At 39.8% G+C, this 20,816-nt stretch overlaps 1 protein-coding gene across 2 annotated transcripts in view; it reads left to right on the top strand.

Moving 5' to 3' along the window:
* LOC149457498 (potassium channel subfamily T member 2) overlaps positions 1 to 20,816 on the top strand; it is a 1,188,731-nt gene that overhangs the window by 698,105 nt on the left and 469,810 nt on the right. For both annotated transcript variants that reach the window (XM_089683639.1, XM_089683638.1), the window contains exon 14: positions 7,992 to 8,100. In XM_089683639.1, coding sequence (XP_089539765.1) covers positions 7,992 to 8,100 — 109 coding nt within the window. The remainder of the gene's footprint in view (positions 1 to 7,991; positions 8,101 to 20,816) is intronic.

Here is a 20,816-nt window from a genome sequence, read left to right as displayed (position 1 = left end):
AATAGAAAGTAAACTGTTTGTGTAGGGGATGTCTGACCCGCCCAGCATCAAAGAGATGATGTTCCCTGATCAACTTACGAAAGGCTTTTGTGGAAGAACATTGCCACTTGGAGGGGGTGGGTTCAAAAAGGACCTTCCTGTCTTTATGGGGGGACATAATTAAATTAAAGTCGCCACCCATGATCATGTGTGGTGTAGAAAAGGAATTTAATCTGGAATTTAATCTGGCAAGTGTTTGGGAAAGGAACTGCAGTTGACCCACGTTTGGGGCATACAAATTTAACAGAATAAGAAGAGAGCCTCCAAACATACATAGAATGATAAAACAACCCTGTGGGTCGACTCTGGAGGAAACAACCCAAAAGGGAGGAATGTGTCCGGATCAAAATGTGATTTTATCAGCCAATGTTGGGGTTATTTACCACTGTAACCAATTTAATGTGCATACCATATGGAACTAAAATCACATCAAGCGCGCTTTGTGTGATACATGCAGGTACATTTTTTTTTACTATTTCTGGCCTGGCGCAGCCTATTCAAACAAGTGGGTCCTTAACACAAAACACACTAATGCAATGCAAGGCTACAGAATGAAATGATGTGAAGGAGGCTCTATACTTATCTGCCATTAATTATTTCTTGAAAGATATTTTTAAAGCTTTCAGTCATTTAGCAAGTCATTCAGTATAAATCTGGAGTGAGAGAGACCTATGCCATAGTTATATAAAAAATGAAACAATGTTGGCTGAATGTGCTTCAGCAATGTAGAAGCCTGGTCTACCTTTACATTATTTTGTATAGGATAGAATCTGTTATCCTTTACAGAATGCAATCTGTTATCTTTTTGTCATGCTGAATCTATGTAAGTTAGAGTCACTAAAATAATGTGAGTTAACACACACACTAATTATAGTAATTCAAATTCAGGCAACATACAGTATATGTAAACCTAAAAGAAAGAGTTTTGATATATCTATTTTGTTAATGTGTGGAACAAACAATACAAGAATATAATTGATAAAATGCCTGGGGTGGCATGGCTTGGAGACCAATGAAAATGGCTGCAGATTGAAGAGCTTCGGGATCTCACTGGCTTCATCTGCCTTACTCTGGTCCCCTGAGAGCCGCAGTATGGGGAAACTTGCATGGCAAACTTCACAGCACCGCTCCCACCATTCAGTCTCCATCAATCCAGCTCCCATGAGGGATATCTCAGAGATGTTCACAGTCCTCGGCCAGGAGCAGCATGGCCTACAGCAAGATGCCGCCAGCCCGCCAAGATGAAGATTACAGCGAGGACTCGCAGATGGCTTGGGAGGATGGGGTGAGAGATACTACCCTTACAGAGCAGCCACTGAACTACTCTGACATGACAGCTATTGCGGCCGATATTAAAAATACATTGTCAACCATGATCACAGATCTGAAAGTAGACATTTTAGTTCTTACTGAACAAATGATTGCCATGGAAAATGCATGGAAACGGAGGGATAAAGCCATTCACACACTAGACCTTGTTACCAACTGTCACACTACTGTAAACACCTTATTGAGATGAATAGACACTTATAGGATCTCGACAACAGAGGCAGACAAAACAATATCAGAGTGAGAGGAATACCTGAAACTATTTTGCCAGATCAAATTTCCCTTGCACTTCAGAAGGTATTTAATCATAGTCTTGAAAAACCTGCAGAAGCTGAAATTGAGTTTGTGAGAGCACATAGAGCATTGAGAGCTGATATGATTCCTTCTAGAGATATCATCTGCTGCCTTCAAAGCTTTCAACTAAAAGAAGAGATACTGCAGAAAGCAAGGCAAAATGATGTGATAACCTTTAATGGTGGCTCAATTTCTCTATATCAGGATTTATTGCCCATTATGCTTAAAAATAGAAGAGCCCTACGGCCTTTACTGGAAAAAATCTTCAAGAAGGGCCTAATGTATAGATGGTGATTTCCATTTGCCTTATGAGTTACATTCCAAGGCAAACAACTCTTGTTACGCACTCCTGATGATCTTTCAGATTTCTGTGATGCACTACAAATACAACAACCTGAGCTGCCTGAATGGTGTCAGAAATTTAGATTTCCTCCACAAGTTCGCAGCCCTCAAAAATCACCGTTCTCTACCCCAGATAACCGTACCGCCAAGAAGGGCAGACCTGGCTCAGTCAGATACGCCGCTATCCCGTAGCAAGACTCCTAGAGGGCATTTGCACACCTGAACAGATGAAAGGTCAGCTGTTAACAAGTTTGATACTCTCAGATTCACCAACTGGATGTACCATCTCACTAGAGACCTGTTAATCTATATCGTGATGGCCCAGACAGACACTTTCTCATTTTATTATGTGCTCACATCTAGATCACTTTCATGTGATACATCTTCACAGACATTACGGAATTATCTTTGAACTCACTACCTGGGTGTTTTGTTTTTTTCTCACGGTATATGTACATGTTAAATGGTGGTGGGGACAGATGCTGCCAAAGTAATCGGTGTTTTTTTCTTCCCCGCTATTGATAAGCATTTTATTGTTTCTATTGAATGTTGTTGTTAAGCTGCAATTATGGGTCGGATAATACTGCTTTTCCTTGGTGGCACGAGATTTCAGATGTCCTAGTCCTGGAGGTGACATTGCAAGATTTTGTAGGCTCAATAATAAGTCAGGCTCAGACGCTAGAAATCTGTTACACTGATCGGTTCACTGGTACTGTTAAACAGAAAGTTCACTCGATTTTGCACCACTTACCTTTCTTCTTAGAAATGAACAACGAAATAAGTCTTGTTATGGTTAGACCGTTTTATACACCGCAGCTCCATTAGACAATGGGGTACCAGAGCACAGATATACCATTTATGTTTTTTACTTTTCTGAAGCTTAGATCCTTATTATCTCCGTCATACATCACACTTAATTCCGTTCAACCCACCTTTTCAAATGCTCCTCCCGCCATGACTTCCCACAAGTAATCTTAAATCTTTCATCATCAAATTTGTGTATCCCGGTTTCTTACTATTTCAGGTACATACTGTAGATATCTTAAGGTATTAAATAATTTTTGATATCCTAAACTCCTACACGGCCGATTTCTCTAGTTACAATCTCAAATATAGAGAGCTCCTATCCCATTTAAATCCATCACATCCTACAAAGATTCTTCCCTTTGTTTCATAAAGATGGCCTACCAGCATTAAGGTTCCAAACCAACTGTGATTTCCCACAATGTACAGGGTTTAAACATTCCTGAAAAAAGAATATCTGTTCTGAGACAACTCAAAAAGTCTCACCCACTATTTGTATTTTTACAAGAAACCCATTTTAAAAACTCGAAAATTCCTTGTTTGACTGATACATTCTTTACCTCAGAATACCACACCCTAGTCCACTTTCAAAATCAAAAGAAGTATCTATTTTAGTGAGCAAACAGGCTCATTTATCTTGCAACAACAATTAGCTGACCCTGATGGGTGATACCTGTTCTTAAAAGGCACCTACACTAGTCAACCCTTAACCCTTGCAAACATGTATTTCCCAAATACGGCCCATATCACCTTTTGCAATAAAATAGTTCAAGAACTGAAAGATTTTGCTTCAGGCTGCCTGATAGTAGGTAACGACTTTAACATCCTGATGAACCCATTATTGAACACATCCATGGGAAATCGTATGTCACATACAAAATTCTTAAAAGGATTAAATCTCTTTTACAATCCCTACTTCTAGTCGACACTTGGAGAACATTGTTCCATACGGGTAAAGATTACACTTTTCACTCAATACCATATAATAAATATTCTAGAATACACTATCTATTCATATCCCAGAGAGATCTAACTTTTCTCAAACAAACTGTTATTGGTATTCAGTCAATTTCTGACCACGCACCCATTGCGATGACAATAGATATAGCTTCATCCAAACCTTTCAACTGGAGACTCAATTCTTCCTTAATAACAAATAGCACTTCCAGTCACTATATAGCCAAACAGATTAAAACATCTTTTTAACTCAACTCCAGAAGGGAAACCACTCCACTAGTTACGTGGGAAACACATAAATGTGTGATAAGAGGGGAACTTATAAAACTTGGCTCTAAACACAAAAAGGAATATGAAACAACATTTATGACACTTTCTCAAAAAATAGCATCATTAGAACAGCTGAATAAACACTTTAAGGCCTGTAGGGTTAGCTGTGAGCTCTTAGAAGCCCGTAATGCCTTATTAGACGTTAAAGCAAAAAGGATACTTTTTTAAAAAAAGAAAATCTACTATGAGCAGGGAGATAAAAGCGGCAAATTCCTAGCCAGAGCTTTGAAAGAGGCAACCACAGCTAACAATATCTTCTAAATCAAAAATATAGAAGGTAAACTAGAATTCAATCTGAGAAAATTGCTTCTCAATTTCACACATACTATACCCACTCAGCACTAGCCTCCAGGAATCCCAGAGGATAGGAGGAAAGCTATAGGGAAATATTTAGAGAGGAGTAAGTTATCGCTGATCTCGAGAGACCAATTGGAGAAGAAGATCTTTTACTAGCTATTAGAGATCTTAAACCCGGGAAAAGCCCTGACCCGGACAGGTTCACGGCTATTTATTATAAGACATATGCTGACATTCTTAAAGACCATTTCTAATTCATTCCTCACTGCACATATCACTGTTCTCCCAAAACAGGGCAAAGATTATTCAGACTGTGCAAACTATAGACCCATATCTTTACTAAATTCAGATTTAAAACCCTTGTCAAAGATACTCGCTAATAGACTTAGACCTTTCCTTGTTCACGTCATGGGACCTGAGCAGTCTGGTTTTATGCCCAGCAGGGAGACCAGGGACAATGTTGTTAAAGCTCTACGTTTATTACAGTTGGCTAAATACACTTGGCTAAACACTATAGAATAGAGGGACTTCTCCTATCCACAGATGCGGAGAAGGCCTTCGATAGGGTGGCATGGGATTATATGTGGGCGACATGTAAACATATTGGCTTGCAGTCAAACATGCTTTCATGGATTAAAACACTCTATGGAAGTCCTAATGCAAAAATTTAAGTTAATAATGTACTCTCTAATATAATTCACATAAATAACGGCACCCGTCGGATTTCGTATAATTAGATGGGAGTTTATAATAGCTGCATACGTGGATGATCTACTCTTCTTCATTACACAGCCTCATACTTCAATCCCTAATTTAATCTAAGAGTTCTCCACTTTTGGATACCTCTCTAACATGAAAATTAATTATAACAAATCAGAAGCATTCAATCTCACGTTACTGTTCAGAGATAGTTGCTATAGCACAACAAAATTTTCCTTTTAAGTGGGTTCCTCAAGCTCTAAAATATTTAGGAATCTGGCTCACACCTAATATCTCATCACTTTTTGCACATAATTTTGTCCCCCTGCTCACCTCAATTGAACATGAACTTAAAACTTGGAATACCAGATTTTTCTCATGGTTTGGCAGGGAGGCTATTTTGAAAATGTTCATCCTTCCCAAGGTTTTGTATATAATGCATGCTTTACCGATAAAGATCCCAAACAGCTTCTTCAAACGTCTTCAATCACTTCAAATTCAGTTTTTATGGGCTTGCAAAAAACCTAGAGAAGGCTTCCACTTGATTACAACACCAAAAGCAAAATGTGGAATAGGTCTGCTAGACTTCAAGATGTACTACTATGCCACACATCTCACAAGAGTGCTAGATTGGCACTGCCACTCTGGTCATAAGGGTTGGATAGATTTGGAGGCTAGCTCTGCTCCATTTCCTCTAAAATTTTCTCCATGGTTACCATGGTCCACCATACCTACATCAATAAAAAAACACCCTTTGATAGGTGCCACTTTTGAAACTCTTCACACAATATCAAAAACAGATTCTACCTTTTTTGCACCAGGACCGCTAACTTGCACATAATTCAGATTTTTTTAGATAGAATCCCTATGCACTAAATGCCATAAAGTGGAAAAACCAACCTCCTTTTCCCATTCTTGGCTTTGGCAATGAAAAACACCCTGCCCTGCAAAATTTTAAATTAAGTGGGAATCATCTTTAGAAATGGAAATATCAGATGACCAGTGGGAAAAAGCCTGTATCCTAGCATATAAGTGTTCAATAAGTACCAAAACACAAGAATTGATATATAAAATATTGACACAATGGTACACCACCCTGGTTAAGATACAAAAATGGTTTCCTCAGGCTTCTAATTTTTGCTGGAGATGTGAGAATGCTGTAGGTACCTTTGTACACATTTGGTGTCAGTGCCTAAACTACTACCGTATTGGAACTCAGTAAAACAATTGATCATTCAGTTTACAGGCACAACCTTAGAACTTACTTCTGAATGTTGCTTACTACATATCTCCCCTGCTTCTCTAAATAAATATAAAAGATCCTTGACTATACATCTACTTAACATGGCCAAATCTCTGATTCCTTTACATTGGAAGTTGACCTCATCCCCTACTGTCAAGGAATGGATACAAAAAGTGGATCTGCTATATGAAATGGAAAAACTGTAGCCATGGCTTCCGATAATGTCACGGTTTTGGAAAGAATGGTTCTTATTCACCTTTTCTGATATTTACGCTAGACTTAAAGGCTAGAGAAGCTGAATCAAAACTGAGGGAACATATCTCACTCTCTGTTTATGTATGGTTTTCATTAGTCTAGTATTATTGGTCTAGAGAAATGTATAGCTCTTATCACTCATACACTATCATGGTGATCAGACACCCTATCATAACGATATGACAGTTGTAGCCATTAGGCTGTATAAACAATCTGATTGAGATACTATTTTGCTGACACCCAATTTTTTCAGTAACCTTACAATTTGAAACAGATATGATTGTAAACATATGGATATTATCATATCTAATAGATACTGTAAAGTACATGGTCTTATGATTTACATTAGTTGTGCTTATTTCATAACTGTGATGTAGACAGCATATTATAAATACTACATGCTGTACTTACCTAAATGACATACACCTCTGTATGTATGCTTGCTAACTGTTAAATACTTTAGTTTAATAAATGTTAATGTGAAAATAAGCCATTTCTACAGGTAACCACAAACAAGAGATCAGCTCATGTGTCTGTCCTTTCATGTGTTAAAATCAGCAGAAAAGTAGAGTTGTGTTAATAGCAACCAACCCGGTTTTGTCTTAGATTTGAAGGAACATTTAAAGTCCAATTGAAGTCTCAAAAGGTCTTTTGGTAGAAGAGACTTTTTATGACTTTGTAAACCTGTGTGCATATGTGGGAGTTTCATCCAAAGACCACAAAAAGGAGATGTCAGGATGGAACAAAGAACCCTGAAAATGGTAACAATGGTGAGAACAGACCTTGCATTGTTGTAGGAGTCCATTGTAGGGAAGTTAGCCATGCTGTGCAAGATTGCCACATGCACTTGACAAGTGCTTATGGTGTCCAGGTAACATTTGTTTTGTTTTAAGTACAGTAACCCTTAACAACAAATTACAAATCATACTGCTAAAGTTCGACCAGTGCAAGGTGGATTCTGTTCTATGTTATCACATTTAAGGGCCTTTATAGAATACGATACTATGTTAATGGTGCTCTCCTGCACTCCTTAGATCTTTGGGTACGATTGGTATGGCACATAAATAAGACACAATACATTACGTTGACTCCTTTTTAATACAAAAATGTGTACATAGATTTAGATGTATTTTAGCAAAATGAAAGAAATGTGTTTTTTTTTTCAGAACAACATACAATGCAGACTATGCTTATCACTCAGCCTCCACAAAGCTTAGCTTAGTACAGGATCATTAATACTGTTCAAATTAACGTTCTAATTCTATGATACATTATTACAAATGCAGTAATAACATGTAAAATACTGTACATAAGGCCTAAGCAGCCCCAAGAATAAATTTTGGTTGGAGCTGTAATTTAGACTACCATTAACACATGGATGTATTTTTTTTTTATTTTGCAGATCATGTTGTATGTGAAGAAGAATTTAAATATGCAATGCTTGCACTAAACTGCATATGCCCAGCCACGTCTACACTAATCACTCTGCTAGTTCATACCTCAAGAGGACAGTAAGTATTTTATTGTGGTTGCATATGTGCTGTTTGGTTCGGTAACACCTCACAGAGGTGGGTTAAGGGTAAAATATGATTTTACCATGCATAGTGTAATCTCATTATTGTAAAATATTCATCTCTGATAAATTATATACAGTAAAACAAATAATAAAATGATGTATCAACTTTCTTCTTGCCTTCACCAGACCAAATGTAAATTTACTTCATCCTTAACAATTGACACAAATTAAAAGGCATGTGGAATGGGTCTTTAAGGCACCAAAACTCCACTACAATGGTTTTATAAAAAATACAAATTAGTTTTTAAAGATGTACATCTTAAAAAGGACCAAAAGGTCTAAAGTTTGAAATAATTTGTGCCTCAGCTACATACAGTATAAAGTCTTGTTTTTTGGCAGCACGATGCACCCCCAACCCTAACCCTGAGGATCCAAACTTCCTGTCCCTCTCCTGGAACAGAATCAAGTTGGACTAAGAACTGCCCAGCCATTAAGAGGATGACTTGTATTTTATGAATTAATACAAAGCTTCTTCTGATTGGTTGTGGTGCAGTTTGTGACACCATCAGCCCCCCTCTCTGCCTCAGCTAATCAGAGGAAGCTTTTATTAATTTATAGAATTACAAAGCTTCCTCTAAATGGCTGAACAGTGCTCAGCCCAACTTGATTTTGTTCTTGGAGTGGGACGGGAAGTTCTTATCCCACTGCCAGAACACAATGCTATATACTGTATGTAGTTAAGGTTGCATACTATGTATGTAAGGCTACATACATGATATTGTAGAGCTCCCAGCTGCTGCAACTGAACTCCAATCTACTGCAACTGTTAGTAAAGTAATTAGTACATTTGGACCAGCTTGGTTCTGAAGTCTGAAAGTTTTTTACCTTCATGCATGCTATGCACGAAGGTAAAAAAAACCTACGGTGTGCAGCTTCCCCTGCAGCTCCCCCCAATACTTACCCGAACCTGATCATGGTCCTGATCTAGCGATGTGCATGGGAGCCTGGGCTCTTCCGGGTCTCTCCCACCTCATCAGCTAAGCTGCTGTCAATCATGGCCAGTGTGGAGGAGGCGAGGGGCAGGACTGAACCATGCTCTGTGTCTCCTATAGACACACAGAGGCGGCTTGGGAATGAGCACACCGTCATGCCCCCAGAGCAAACAGCAAAAATCTGAACCTTTAGAACCACTTTAAGGTTCCATACAGGAACACATGCAGAAATAGGCTTTCATTTTAACTAGAAGCTGAACAGCAGTCAGACATCTTAATTCACAGTTGCTAAAAGATTTTAATTTTATTTAGCCAGTCTTCTGATCCATTGACCCCTTCAACACAGCATATCTGACCTAGTAGTTTTGTGCCACTTTAAAGACTACACTGAAGTTAAACAATACAGTTTGGTCAAGGGCTGGATAGTGAAGGAACAGCAGCACATTGATGAGGCAATCATTTGATCTCTGCTCCTGTTAGCTTGTTTACAAGGTATCTTTGACAACACTGTACTAAGCAATACAGCTCTGATTTTTTCTGTAATTTGGAATCCAGCAAGAAAAAAAACATTTTTCTATAGCCATATTATAATCAAATGCCTTCAAATATACTTAAAGAGTCACTTTTTCTGCCTTAGTAGGGGTAAGTGCACTCTGCCTTCTGCTTCTCCACGATATGCATTACATGTAGAATCCAAAAGGCAAGGTAAATGTGCAATCTTGGGAACTCCTGCATGGATAAAAACTGGAGGGATATAAGAAATCTCTAGATTATTTAACTTTCCAGAAATTGCTATAAACTAAAATTTACATTTACCTTTATTCACAAGGCTGTGGTAAACTGACAGTCACAGTTATGTAGATGTAACCATATGGATAATAATATGGGCAGCTTTATTCTAAAATCCTATTTTTCTCCCTATATTCTTCTTTAAGTAACAGATGCAATACTGTCTGTAAGGAATGAAAATGTCAGAGATATCTTCTCTATCATTGCTGCTTGGCTTATTTTAGGAAGCACCTTTACAGCCATTCACAAGGAAAAAATGAAGTTAACCCTATATCTGTCTTAACTGTAAATGAATGAAGCTATATCTTTATTTCCTCTACGGATAATAATAAAAAGAAGATTCTCCTTAGTCCAGAGGTTTGTTAGAAGGAAATAGTTTTCATCTGGCACCCTGCTGGTCTAAGGATTAGAAAGGTGGAATGGTGTTTTATGAGAAGCTGTGCAAGTGTGGAAACATTGTCTTCTTTTTTTGATCTTTGCTTTTTCTTTTAAAGCTTCTCTGCCTGGAGTGAAAAATGTTCCTTTATTGAAAAAGATTAACAAAGCATGGAGGTGAAAAAATGTTTGAACTTAGCACAGCAATGGGCAGAAATGCTCAAAATGGATATTTACATAATTTTACTTTAATAATATTTATTATTGTTGTGCTTGGTGAATAGTTATTTCTATAGGTAAATATGTTTGTTTCCAGATTGCTGATATTTAACATAAAAAACATAAAACATTATATAACAAATTATAAATAAATAGAATTTAAACCTAACAGTCTTCAAGTTAAATAACAAGCTTATATATATATATATATATATATATATATATATATATATATATAAAATAATGACAATATATGAAAAAACACAATTACTTAAGATGATATACAAGTGTTATAGATATATGAATTTTACCTGATAATCTTCATTAGATCTTGGCTGAGCCACAGAGGCAACTTCAAAATGAGATTGCAAATAATTTTATAATTGTATGATCACACCGATGATTTACCCAGAGGCGTAGCATAGGGGGGCAGCCAGTGCAGTCACCCCGGGCACAACATTTAGAGGGGTGCAGACCTACTGAAGCCATACATCCCCACCTGTCCCTCAGCACAGACCTCATCCCCAACACACCGCAGCAGCAGAGTCGCCAGCACACTGACAACAGAAAACCCGCACTGCCCGAGGGCATGGCTAAACTGCCAGTGTGTGGCAACATACAACGCATCACTGTCTCCACCTCCAGCCTTCAGTGTAATCTGTGTACATGGAATGTGGGGTGAATCATGGGTTGTGGGGCGGGGCATGTGTTGAAAGGAATGATTTTCTTTTCCCCTCAGAGACCCCCGGTCTGTGGAGAGATTCCTGGTTTATCAGCAGAATTCTGGGAACACCCCTTGAACACGGGAATAACGGCAGCTTATGTTCAGAGATGTTCAAAGTTTATTAGACATTAATAAGATTATATAGACTACAGATAATAATAAGGGAGGGGGGAGCGAGTTTCAAAACTGTAACTTGTAACTTTCCATCATGAGCTAACTACATGAAACATAACATATACATTTCTTGGTACAAATTGTTTTGGCTAACTTTCTGGGAAAACAGCCAGACAAAGACATTGTCAGGGTCGTGTTAGCTTCTGTTGATACATCCTTGAACAACCAAAAACAGTTTCATTAAACTTCTAATATCTCTACAAAAAGCTAACTTAATACTTAATACTTAAAATGGCGTACATAATACAAAATGGAAGTTATCTAGATCCTTTCAATCCCCTCTGAGATCATGAACATGATCTCAATTCTTTACATAGCCAGATAACCTTCATTTGTATTTTGCGGCTTGGTAGCTCTAGCAATGCAATATAATGAGCATTTAAAACATAGATATAAAGATAAAACAAAAAACAATATCATGACTATGCTTACAGCGATACCTTTCATCCATGAAAAGATGGAACCAAATCCTGATCCTAACCAATCAAAAGGAGTCCATCCATCTTTTCCTATAGCTCTAGCTTCTTCCATCAAACCATCTACCTGTTCCCTGTGTTGCTTTATTATTTCATAATAATCTGGAACAGTCATTGTGGTATTATATATCCAAGTACAACATTCATAATCCTCTGTCATCTCACACAAACCTGTCAGAGCAGCACTCATACTTTCAATAGCTAATTCTTGCATCTCCAGCTGTTTTCTAATAGCTCTGGTCTCAGTATTTAGCAACCCTATGTCCTTAGAGTTCCTCTCCAGTATGTCATCAATAATGTTTGTGTAATTATTTATTTTGTTCATAAGTGTTATTCACCATCCCGTGTAAGTAGGAAACCATGACCAAACCTTATCCCCTGTAGAGAATAGATCTACCTTTTCTTGTTTGGTTTCCCTTCTCTGTCTCAGAGTTAGTTGGTGTTTTGGGTATGTACTGGCTTTTACCTGGTGTTCCTTTTGGTCTATAGCTGCCATAATTGGCACTAATTGGGCTACATAGCACCAGCCCTGGACATTACTCGGTATCCAAGGGTAACAGATATAGGTATTGTTTCCCAAGGAGATCGGCAATTTTTGTATTGCAGAGCAAAATTCAGGGGTGACAACAAGTGTAAAATAAAAAAGAAGTTTTCCAAACATAGTTTTCCCCACATTATCTTGTATCCCTTCTAAACTTTCATTCAGGGTTTTACCATTTACTTGCCAGAGTTTCACAGAAGTTCCATCCCTCCTTCCAGGATCAGATATGTTTAATATGGACTGAGAGCACATTCCCCTTCCCTTGTGAGAAGTATTCCCCAGTCTAAAACACCAATCGGGGAGTTGAGTGACTTCCAGAGTTGGAAAAGATATGGTGGCATTAGAAGTAATATTGGTCAAACCAATACTTACATTCCCTTTTATTAACAAAAATATTTTGACTGGAGCGGCCAGAAGAGGAATTTCATATGTGCTAGGATGTAACTTACTATAGATCCAACATTTATCATAACCTGACTTTTGAGCATAAGCATATTTAAACTGCACCATCAACATTTTTTCTGAAAAAGGATTGTTGTCTTCAAAACTTTCTTTTTGACTTTCTTTCACTTTTGGTTATCTGGGTCTCATTTAAAACTAGTCCTTGACCACAGATACCTTTTATTAGGCCCAAGTCCTCAGGGTGATAAATACAGTTAGTTAGGATCCATACTGGCAGGAAAAAGAGCACAGTCAGTGTGCCCAATAGGACCCAGAGTTTCAAAGCACCATGAGGGGCAGTAAGGAATGTCATCTTCAGGGTCTTTCTCACCGACTTCACCCGCTCTTCGAGGATTTTCTACTTGTCCTTCACCTCCTTTTTCCGTTTCGTATTTCTCAGGTGTTTGGTTCACCTTCTTCACTCGACTAGCATGGATCCAGGACTGGGAATTCTCCACCAGAACAGCCGTTCTGGTAACCGCTATCACCGTAGTAGGTGGTCCAAAGGGGTAGCCTTGCTTCTTGTCTTTAGCGAGTTGGCGGACCACTACGACATCTCCCACTTGGAAAAGGTGTGTTGGTTCCTGAAAAGATAAAGAAAAAGTGCGAGCAACATTTCTTTCAACCTTATCTAAACTCTGAATCAATTTTCTCACATATTCTTGTTGTACCAGGTCAAGGTCCCCTCTTTCTAACATAAGTGGCTGTCTAGCCCAAGGAGTGGGGAACGGTCTTCCCATTAATATTTCAAAAGGAGATAACCCTGTAGTCTTATTAGGTGTCATTCTTACCTCTGCTAGAATTGCAGGTAACATCTTCTTCCAGTGGGTATAGGTTCCTCCAGTGGCCTTCCTCAACTTATCCTTAATTGTCCTGTTCATACTTTCTACTATACCCCAACTTTGAGGATGATAGGGAATATGAAACTTCCAATCTATCTTAAGTACTTTTACCAAATCTTGACATACCTTGGCCACAAAAGCTGGTCCGTTATCAGAATTTATCTGCAGCGGACATCCCCATCTGGGTATTATCTCCTGTGTGAGAATTCTGACTACAGTTTGTGCATCTTCTTTATTAGTGACAAATGCTTCCACCCATCTGCTGAACATATCCACCATTACCAACAAAAACTCTTGCCTCTGTCCTGTTTTTGGCATGTGGGTAAAATCTATTTGTAAATGGGTGAAAGGTGTAGTTGGGTACACTAGATGCTGGTGTTGTGATTTCTTTGGGTTCTGTGGATTGTTCCTTATACATGTAATGCACCTAGAAACATATTCTTTCACCAACCTAGATAAGCCTGTAATGTAAAAATCCTGCAATAATGTTTCACATGTCGTTTTCCATCCTCTATGTCCTAGACCGTGGTACTGTGCAATGAACAATGGGGCACTTGACATGGCAAATTTTTGTAAATCTGCATACATCTGGTCATGTGGGGTAGTTGTGACACCTGAAGTGAGCATAGGCATCTGTTCACTGGCCACCTGTTGTAATGCAGCTTCCTTTGCTACCTTATCTGCTAATACATTTCCTTTGGCAATATGATCTCTGCGATTTGTATGTGCCCTGCAATGTAGAATGGCTAATGTTTTTGGTAACTGTATGGCTTTGAGTAGATCAGATATCAATGAAGAGTGAGATATGGTTTTGCCATCAGCAGCAATGAATCCTCTTCTCTCCCAAATGACCCCAAAATCATGTACAGCACCATGGGCGTACTTGGAGTCTGTGTAAATGTTGACATCCTGTCCTGCAAATAATTGACATGCTCTTGTAAGGGCAATCAGTTCGGCTGCTTGGGCTGACTGATATGGAATTGGCTTTGCCTCGAGTATTTTGTCAGGAAGTTGCACAATGGCATCTCCTGCATGGTAAGTACTATCATTTGGCCTAGAACATGAGCCATCAACAAACACATCTGGGGCCCCATCAAGAGCCACAGCTGACATGTCGGACCTAGGGGAAGTGTCTTGCTGTATGTGGGTTATACAATTGTGTTCTGGTGCCACTTCATCCTGTTCCCCCTTTAGCCCCAGTAGGGCATTCAAAATTGGAGTAGGACCTGAATTTGCTGAAGAATATTTAATAATCAAGTTGGGATCAGATAGAAGAATCGCTTCATATCCGCTCAACCTTTGTGCTGACATGTGTTGAGTGTGTATGTTTTTCAGTAGTAAGGACACTTGGTGTGTGGTGTGTAGGGTAGTTTCATGTCCCAAAGTGAAAGAAATAACCATTTCTACCACCATTACGCAGAACGCAACAGCTCTCAGACAAGCAGGCATGCCCTGAACCTGAGTTGGCACTACTTTGGAAAAAAAAGCTACAGGGCGGAGCTTGCCTCCATGTTCCTGAGCCAGGACCCCCGCCATGGTTGTACAATTTTCCCTAGCATACAGATAAAACATTTTCTTATAATCAGGTAGTCCAAGACCAGGGGCCGTTACCATAGCATTCTTCAGGTACACAAAGGCATCAACCATTTCATTTGACCATGTGAGAATGTCAGGTGATTCTGAAAGTGTGGCAGACCTCAGAGTGTGATCATAGAATGAACAATCAGGTATCCATTGGCGGCAGTAACCAATCATACCAAGAAAAGTTAGCATGTCCTTTTTTGTTTGTGGGCGGGGCAGACCCACGAGAGCCGCAGCTCTTTTGTAACTGACATTCCTCTCACCATGACTTAGAATAAAACCAAGGTATTCAACCTGTTTTTGGCACCATTGCAATTTCTTTTTAGATGCTTTGTGACCATTCCCTGACAACCATTCTAACAGAGACCAACTATCCTCCTGACTGGCCTCCTGACTTGAACTACAAATCAATAGGTCATCCACATATATAATGAGGACCGAACCATTGGGAGGGGTCCAGGACCTCAGTGTGGTCTGGAGGGCAAGTGAGTAGACTGCAGACAAATCTACAAAACCCTAGAGCATTCTACACCAGCTCATCTGGCAATTTTCAGAATATATATACAAATAGCGCCCTTGTCTGGTGGTCCACAGGAACCGAAAAAAATGCATTTGTTAAATCAATCACTGTAAAATATTCTGCATCGGACGGAATGGAGGTAAGGAGTGATGGCACGTCAGGCACTATTGGGGCTAATGGAACCACCAAATTATTTATGGCCCTCAAATCTTGTACAAACCTGTAAGAGCCATCCGGCTTCTTAACAGGATTGATAGGTGTGTTGTAAGGAGAAACAGTTTCTTCTAAAATACCTTCTGTTTACATGCTGTAGCAATAGGGAGGGAAGCCTTATTCTTGAAAACCCTTTTTAATTCTGTGTCAAGCTCCTCCCACATAGTTTCTCTCCCTTCTGTGGTGTTTAGTTTATAGGCAGTAGCCTGTGTATTACTTGGTTCTATGTGACTAATGCTTTTTACATTTATCCAATCCCAAGCTGGATTATTTCCCAGAATACCATCAATGATCAATCTCATATCTTCCTGTGTGTAATTTCTTCCTAAACATGCCTTTTTTAAATAAGCAAGTGTACCTCCAGGAGATACTGTAGGCTTGGGACAATGTTTAACAATCTTATTAATATCTTCTAATTCTATGGGGTTTTTTTAGAATTAGTTCTCCTGCTGTGAGAAAAGGTAGTGTCAATATAGCCAACTCCTTTCCTCCTACGGCCCCCTCATCTTCTCTTTTTCCCTCTAGTTTCTTATCCATGGATCTAAGCTGCATTCTAAATTCCTCCACCTCTCTGCCCTTTCTATGACTGGTGTCACTTCTTCTCCACTGACCATCCTTTTCTGTAATTTTATTATATTTACCTGTCCCTGTTCTTCGTATTCCAACTCTCCTTCGTTGTCATTATTCTCTGTAAGGATGCCTTGAACTTGGCTACCCTCCTCTGGTGATTTTATACTAATGATCTGTTTGGGTCTAGTGGAGCGGCCTGGCTGTATTGGTTGTAGATCCGGGACGGGAAGTGGCGCAGGGACAGGGACAGGGACTGGAGGGGCATTAGGCTGGGGAGTAATCATCTCCAAACTAATCAAAAAATCATCATCAGCAGCATTTTTAAAACAACTTAATGAAGGATATATATTATACGGAGGGGGTGGGATTGGTGTCTGAACTGTTTTCAGTCCAATCTTGGGTCTGCATGTCTTTTCAGATTGATGCTTTTCCTGGCATATTTTTAATGTATCCAATTTCAACTTCCTCTTTTGTTTTAAAGAGAAAATCAAATTGAACTTTCCCTTGCTATTATCAACCCAATACGGTGACCATTTTAACCAGTTTTCTCCCCCTTTCTTCATATAAACTTGGTCCCATTGTGGGTCCCCCTCATACCAAGGAAAGGCTTGTTTGTCCGAAATTTTGCCTACTTCGGGTGCGCGAATCGAATATTTCCCGATCAGCCGGCAAAAGTGTCCCTGCAGTGAGCTCCGCTATTTCTGACAGTTCTCTGACAGAAGGAACACATGTAAAGTGGTTGAAACATTGTATCTATTAGTTTCCATTTAGGATACAGATGTTTCAACCGCTGTACATGTGAAGAAGCTGTCAGAGAACTGTCAGAAATAGAGGAACTCTGCACATACACTTTTTGCCGGTTTGGAATTCTTATTTTCATCCTACTTCTTCTTCTTCTTCTACTTCTTCATCCTCATCCTCAGAAGAAGAAGAAGAGGATGAGGATGAGGAAGAAGAAGAAGAAGCAGTAGGATGAAAATAAGAATAATTCCAAGCCGGCAAAAAGTGTATGTGCAGAGTTCCTCTATTCTGCAGATACACTTAGAGGAGCTCTGCAGATACACTTAGAGGAGCTCTGCACATACACTTTTTGCCGGCTTGGAATTAATCTTATTTTCATCCTACTTCTTCTTCTTCTTCTTCATCCTCATCCTCATCCTCAGAAGAAGAAGAAGAGGACGAGGATGAGGATGAAGAAGAAGAAGAAGAAGTAGGATGAAAATAAGAATAATTCCAAGCCGGCAAAAAGTGTATGTGCAGAGTTCCTCTATTCTGCAGATACACATAGAGGAGCTCTGCAGATACACTTAGAGGAGCTCTGCACATACACTTTTTGCCGGCTTGGAATTAATCTTATTTTCATCCTACTTCTTCTTCTTCTTATTCATCCTCATCCTCATCCTCAGAAGAAGAAGAAGAGGACGAGGATGAGGATGAAGAAGAAGAAGAAGAAGAAGTAGGATGAAAATAAGAATAATTCCAAGCCGGCAAAAAGTGTATGTGCAGAGTTCCTCTATTCTGCAGATACACTTAGAGGAGCTCTGCAGATACACTTAGAGGAGCTCTGCACATACACTTTTTGCCGGCTTGGAATTAATCTTATTTTCATCCTACTTCTTCTCTATTCTGCAGATACACATAGAGGAGCTCTGCAGATACACTTAGAGGAGCTCTGCACATACACTTTTTGCCGGCTTGGAATTAATCTTATTTTCATCCTACTTCTTCTTCTTCTTATTCATCCTCATCCTCATCCTCAGAAGAAGAAGAAGAGGACGAGGATGAAGAAGAAGAAGAAGAAGAAGTAGGATGAAAATAAGAATAATTCCAAGCCGGCAAAAAGTGTATGTGCAGAGCTCCTCTAAGTGTATCTGCAGAATAGAGGAACTCTGCACATACACTTTTTGCCGGCTTGGAATTATTCTTATTTTCATCCTACTTCTTCTTCTTCTTCTTCTTCTTCATCCTCATCCTCATCCTCTTCTTCTTCTTCTGAGGATGAGGATGAGGATGAAGAAGAAGAAGAAGAAGTAGGATGAAAATAAGATTAATTCCAAGCCGGCAAAAAGTGTATGTGCAGAGCTCCTCTAAGTGTATCTGCAGAGCTCCTCTAAGTGTATCTGCAGAATAGAGGAACTCTGCACATACACTTTTTTGCCGGAAACCGCTGTATGGAGGGAATGTCCCAGAACTGGGGCATTCCCTCCAAGTTCTGGGACATTCCCTCCATACAGCGGTTGAAACATTGTATCTATTTGTTTCCATAAATGGATCCATTTATGGAAACAAATAGATACAATGTTTCAACCGCTGTATGGAGTGAATGTCCCAGAACTGTCAGAAATCGTCTATTTCTGACAGTTCTATGACATTCCCTCCATACAGCGGTTGAAACCGCTGTATGGAGTGAATGTCCCAGAACTGTCAGAAATAGACAGAAACTGTCACAGAACTGTCCTTCTTCTCATCCTTCTCCTTCTTCTCATCCTTCTTCTCATCCTTCTTCTCATCCTTCTTCTCATCCTTCTCCTTCTTCTCATCCTTCTCCTTCTTCTCATCCTTCTTCTTCTCATCCTTCTCCTTCTTCTCATCCTTCTTCTCATCCTTCTTCTCATCCTTCTCCTTCTTCTCCTTCTTCTCATCCTTCTCCTTCTCCTTCTTCTCATCCTTCTCCTTCTTCTCATCCTTCTCCTTCTCCTTCTTCTCATCCTTCTCCTTCTCCTTATTCTCATCCTTCTTCTCATCCTTCTCCTTCTCCATCTTCTCATCCTTATCCTTCTCCTTCTTCTCATCCTTCTCCTTCTGCTTCTCATTCTTCTCATCCTTCTCCTTCTTCTCATCCTTCTCCTTCTGCTTCTCCTTCTCCTTCTCCTTCTTCTCACCCTTCTTCTCATCCTTCTCCTTCTTCTCATCCTTCTTCTCATCCTTCTCCTTCTTCTCATCCTTCTCCTTCTTCTCATCCTTCTCCTTCTCCTTCTTCTCATCCTTCTCCTTCTTCTCATCCTTCTCCTTCTCCTTCTTCTCATCCTTCTCCTTCTTCTCATCCTTCTCCTTCTTCCCTCAACACAGGGCAAGAAAGAGCTTTTAGTCATAAAAAGACAAAAGGTTTACTTACCAAGTGAGGTGGGTGGTCATCCCGGACGAGCCCCCAGCTGAAAGGAATGATTTTCTTTTCCCCTCAGAGACCCCCGGTCTGTGAAGAGATTCCTGGTTTATCAGCAGAATTCTGGGAACACCCCTTGAACACGGGAATAACGGCAGCTTATGTTCAGAGATGTTCAAAGTTTATTAGATATTAATAAGATTATATAGACTACAGATAATAATAAGGGAGGGGGGAGTTTCAAAACTGTAACTTGTAACTTTCCATCATGAGCTAACTACATGAAACATAACATATACATTTCTTGGTACAAATTGTTTTGTCTAACTTTCTGGGAAAACAGCCAGACAAAGACATTGTCAGGGTCGTGTTAGCTTCTGTTGATACATCCTTGAACAACCAAAAACAGTTTCATTAAACTTCTAATATCTCTACAAAAAGCTAACTTAATACTTAATACTTAAAATGGCGTACATAATACAAAATGGAAGTTATCTAGATCCTTTCATGTGTTAGAGAGGGGGCAGGTCAGGGTGGGTTTCCCAGGAAGGCACAGTTTCCATACCACAAGCACCCACTCATCACCACTGCTAACAATAACAATTAGTAGTTCTTGTTAAATGCTACCCACAGGATAAGAGGCACCACTTACCAACTAGCAAAGCCAAGCTTTCAGAAGGCAAAACATTCTCTCTCATCCCCTCTCCTACCCACCCCCCTGACCCCCCTCTCTCTCCTACCCACTCCTCTCTCTCTCTCTCTCTCTCTCTCTCTCACCCCCCTTTCTCTCCTATCTCCCTCTCCTACCCACCTCCCTCTCTCTTACTCCCTTTCTCTCCTACCCACCCTCCTCACTCTCATCCCCTTTCTATCACCCCCTCTCCATTTCCCACACCCCTCTTGCCCCTTCTCACTCCCCTCTCGCCCCTCTTGCTCTCTTACCCCCCTCTTTCTTACCTCTTCTCTGTCAGGGATCCAGGTATGACCAGAAATGTGTGGGAACACAGGCATAGTCAGGGCTGGAGAGGTGGAATGGTCAGGCATGCCATATGGGTCTGTAATGCACTGCCTGGCGGTACCTCTAGCAACCCACGGAATAGGATTCCCCAGAGTGCGGAGTCTAAGTCCCAGTCTGCTTGTTCACCAGGGTC

The sequence above is a fragment of the Staurois parvus genome, unplaced genomic scaffold (assembly GCF_062004578.1).
Source record: "Staurois parvus isolate SC_StPar_1 unplaced genomic scaffold, SC_StPar_1.0 ptg000318l, whole genome shotgun sequence".
NCBI classification, from domain to species: Eukaryota; Metazoa; Chordata; class Amphibia; order Anura; family Ranidae; genus Staurois; species Staurois parvus.
The sequence above is the reverse complement of the archived record's forward strand: the minus strand, read 5'-3'. Positions and strand labels throughout refer to the sequence as shown.